Source organism: Protobothrops mucrosquamatus, unplaced genomic scaffold (assembly GCF_001527695.2).
Source record: "Protobothrops mucrosquamatus isolate PMUCROS unplaced genomic scaffold, P.Mucros_1.0 scaffold1591, whole genome shotgun sequence".
Lineage (NCBI taxonomy): Eukaryota > Metazoa > Chordata > Lepidosauria > Squamata > Viperidae > Protobothrops > Protobothrops mucrosquamatus.
In genome coordinates this window covers 75592-79854 of record NW_015387754.1, presented here as the reverse complement: position 1 = coordinate 79854, position 4263 = coordinate 75592, and the positions used below count along the sequence as shown (strand labels likewise).

The 4263-nt window shown below is 38.2% G+C and overlaps 1 protein-coding gene across 1 annotated transcript in view; it reads right to left on the bottom strand.

Annotated features, from left to right (window-relative positions):
* The window catches only part of CNTN5 (contactin 5), a 237301-nt gene that overhangs the window by 221122 nt on the left and 11916 nt on the right, over nucleotides 1-4263 (bottom strand). The window contains exons 2-3 of the mRNA XM_029285383.1: nucleotides 2541-2613; nucleotides 2199-2423 (exon numbers count right to left, since the gene is read on the bottom strand). Of these exons, the coding sequence (XP_029141216.1) occupies nucleotides 2199-2423; nucleotides 2541-2613 (298 nt within the window). The remainder of the gene's footprint in view (nucleotides 1-2198; nucleotides 2424-2540; nucleotides 2614-4263) is intronic.

The window sequence follows — 4263 nt, the reverse complement described above, 5'->3', positions numbered from 1 at the left end:
TATAGTGAACTGAGAGCTAAGAATAAGTTTCCCCTTTCTTCATATTCTCTCCTTTGGAACACCCTAAAAACTAATCCTTGCTACATTATTGAAGAGTCATGTTCTTCTGAAAAGCATTTTGGGATAAGTAGGATCGGGCTATGACAGGCACTTTGTTGTGGTGGTTAAGGCTGTGAGTTCCAGTTCAGCTTCAGGCATGAAGCCAATTGGAGGATCTTGGGCTTGTCCCTTTCTCTCAGCCCTCAGAAGAAGGCTATGGCAAACTAGTTCCAAAAATATTGCCAGGAAAACTTCAAAAACTTCCCTTTGTTATTGCAGCTAACAATAAAATTGTATTATGAGTAGAAATTCTTCTTCTTCTCCTCCTCCTCCTCCTCCTCCTTCTCCTCCTCCTCCTCCTCCTCCTTCTCCTCCTCCTCCTCCTCCTCCTTGTCATTCTCCTTCTCCCCTTCTTCTTTCTTCTTTCTTTCTAGGATTTTAGCTAAGACACATTTTTTTCCCATTGGCATTGGATGAAAGCAATAGTGCCTTTTGATTTAAGACTGGAGAACAGTAAGCTTGCATCAATTTTGCAAAAGTTCACTAAAGGGGACAAAAACATTTCACCAAATGTTGTATTGCAGTTGCAAATGCTGGTGCATTGTGTGAAATTCAGCCAGTTTTCAGACTTCTATCATTCTTGTGGGTGCAAACAGGTGCAACTGAAAGCTGAAAGATACTCTAGTTGCCTGACTCTGGGGAAATCTGTTTCTATATTTCATAGAAAAAGATAACAAAATGTTTGATTGCACATAGTAGAACAGACAATAAAACACTCTTTTGATGCAGTGTTATGGGCTTTTCTGACACCAGTGGTTTTTACTTGATGAAAAGAACTTAAACAATAGTCAAGGTCATGTACTCCAAGTCCAACAAGGGAGAAAAAGATACATGAGGAGATGTTGCTCTCTAAACTACAAGACTGGAACTGATAGTTTTTAAACCTGATAGTTTTAAGCTTGATAGAAACCGTGGAGCTAATACCCTTAAAACCCTTATACTCATGAGGGGTTAGGCTTCCTAGATCGATCTCCCTTCGCTTGTCACAGAGCTCAGCACTGAGAACTGCCAGATCTGGGATGCAAAAATCAGGCAACCACAACTCAGCAGTGAAAAGATGTAATAATATTTACTTTTTTTAAAAAAAAAGAAAACCATAAACTGAGGTTGGGGTTTAAGGGTCTTGCTATAAAGTAATACTAAACATGAGTAAAGCTCATCAGGAAAAGGAAAAGCCATCTGAATAATTTATTCTACTGTAGAGGTTACACACACATACACACACACACACAAATACTGTGCTTACATTCATACACACATACATACAGAAACAACTTCCTCCTGGGAAAACATTTACAAAATATAATTGATGATAAAATTTATTTTGGTAAGTAGAACCTCACAGCTATAAGTTTCAATACGTAACAAATATTATGGAGTCAGCTGTGAAAAATATTGGGGAAAGATCATCAGGGGAGAATTAGTTTAGTTTTCTAGCCCCCCCCCCCAATATATTGATTTTCAAAGTTAGAGACATCGCCACCTTTGTACGGCTGCAGTATTAACGTTATCCTTCTCATCTTTTCGACTAATCCCTATTATTATATTTTATATATCATATATAAAAATAATAATACATATAATATATAAATATAATCTAAATATAAATAAATAATCACACACACAAACATATAACCTTGGTATTATTATTACTCTATTGCTTTGCATGTATATTGAAAGCTTCTGCCCCAAAGACAAATTCCTTTTGTGTTTAATCACACTCGGCCAATAAAGAATTCTATTCTATTCTATTCTATTCTATTCTATTCTATTCTGTTCTGTTCTGTTCTGTTCTGTTCTGTTCTACTCTACTCTACTCTACTCTATTCTGTAATATGAGTAGTAATGCAGTTTTACTTCAAGTCTAGCTTACCAGGGTTACCTTCACATGGTTTCAATAAAAGGACTGTAGGAAACACATTGCAAGGGCTTATTTTAAGATTTATGAAAGCATGGGAGAGGGTGGAAGTTGTTTGCTGAAGTTGGGTGGGAAGGTACAAAAACCATTGAAATAACATAAATCATTTCTGAACATGTCACAGTCTCAGATCTCTTCACTGTGATGGAGAAAAGGGGGTGAGGTGGGGAATCAAACGTACCCTCTTGTTTGGAGGCCTCTGAGAATGGCTCGGGGTTTGTTGGTGGGTGATAGGGCTGCGTTGACCCATGCCAATCCAGAGAGGAGATGCTTCCCATGGCAGGGTAACTTGGCCGTTGCCTGTTCTTTGAGTTAATGGCAGAGGAGGAGTAAGATGAACTGGCAGATTTGAGTCTTAAAATAGCAGCGTATGTGGCATGGATTCCTGGAATAGCTGCAGAACATTCTGGTAGGTTGGAAACAAAAAAGAAACAAAAATGTAGTTCGAATTGGAGATAAGAACACTAAATCTTTAATGGATCCAGCTTCTTAGGCAACACAAGTGGGTCTTGGATATGAATACCTTGAATATGCATATCTTGCATAACCAGAACCTCTATGACAGTTCTTGGGTAGAAATGGGATTCTGATATTTGCTGAAAAGAGGGACCCAGGTAAACATTTCAGTGTGAATGGTCTATCTCCATTTACTCAGGGGAGGACAGAGAAAGGAACTGGGGCCCTATGTGAGATAACATCCTTCCCTTGTGTGATTATTGATTTGAAATGTATACAGGTAGTCCTTGACTTACAATTGTAATGGAGCTTACCCATCATGGTTGTAAAGTCATGATGGTAAGTTTTAACTGACCTGATTTTATGACCTATTTTGCAGCAATTGTTAAGTGATTGCTGAGATCATTACACAAACTAATGGTTCACTATGGTTGAAAACCAGAAGTAAATAATGGTTTTTGGTAAAATACAGTCATGTGACACTGCAAACAGTTGTAAATGTGGTTCGATCATGTGACCATGGGGGTCTAGGGCAACCATCGGAACTTTGAATACAGGTCATAACTAGCCCCAGGGTAGAGCTGTCATAACTTTGAACGGTCACTATATATATATAAATCACTGTCCATTTTGAATACATAGCAGAAAGAGGTAACTTGAGACTTCACAAGGTTGATATTATATGGAACAAAACTGTGATTGAATCTAGTTGTTCTGTTTCGGATACCACAAAGCCTCCTCCCAGAGGGTAACAAGGAAAACAGGTCATAAAGAGGACGTATAGCATCCCAGACAATCCTGCGGATCTTGCTCAAGCATCTCTTATATGCTATGTCCTAGTTAGAAGGAATTGAACTACCAATAATATTTTCTGCCATCCTCACCACTCTTTGCACTCCTTCCTGTCCGAAGCAGTAATGCTTCCAAATGAGACAGTAATGCCATATGACAGGATACTCTGGATTGTCCCTCTATAGAAAGTGGTAAGGATAGGGGAAGGAAGATGTACTTTTCTCTTGCGACGCAGAAAATGCAGGTGCTGCTGTGCCCGTTACACCAGTGTGTCACTGTTGAGTGACCAATATCTGCAGACCCCTCAAATCTTGGATATAATCTATTTCAACTTCTCCCCTCAGGATGCTGCTATAGGGCATTGCATGCCAAAACTACTAAATACAAAGACATTTTTTCCCCCAGGCCATAACTCTGCTGAACACTTAAATCCCACAGCATTGTCTCACTTCTCATTTTTTTCATCCTCTCATCTTTCTTACTATCTTCTCCTATTGGTTTCTTTTGATTTATCAATTGTTGTTTATTGTGATCTATGACTTATTACTTGCTGTCATAGAGACAAATTCCTTGTGTGTCCAGTCACACTTGGCCAATAAAGAATTTTATGATTCTATATTTACAAAAGATATGCAAAGTGTTTTGCCCTCAGATTATTGCATCTTCAGATCATTGTTTTGATGTATATAAATACTGTTTAGAAACTTTTGTTTCATGGATGGAACAAAATAGGACCTGGTTATTTTTGAGCTGTGTTTAATTGAGCTGTGAGATTTAATTGTTCCAACTCTGTGATTGGGCTGTTTTATGCCAAGCTCTCTCCAACCAAACCATTTCAGACTGGATAAAGGTATATGAAATGCAGTTTTAAGAGAGATTTAAGAAATATTTAAGCATATCGCTTAACATGTAGATAAGGTGAGTACAGACTGCTCTATGTCTGCCACATTGTAAGCCACTGCCTTAAAAAAAAAAAGATGGGGAACTTACAGGATGGA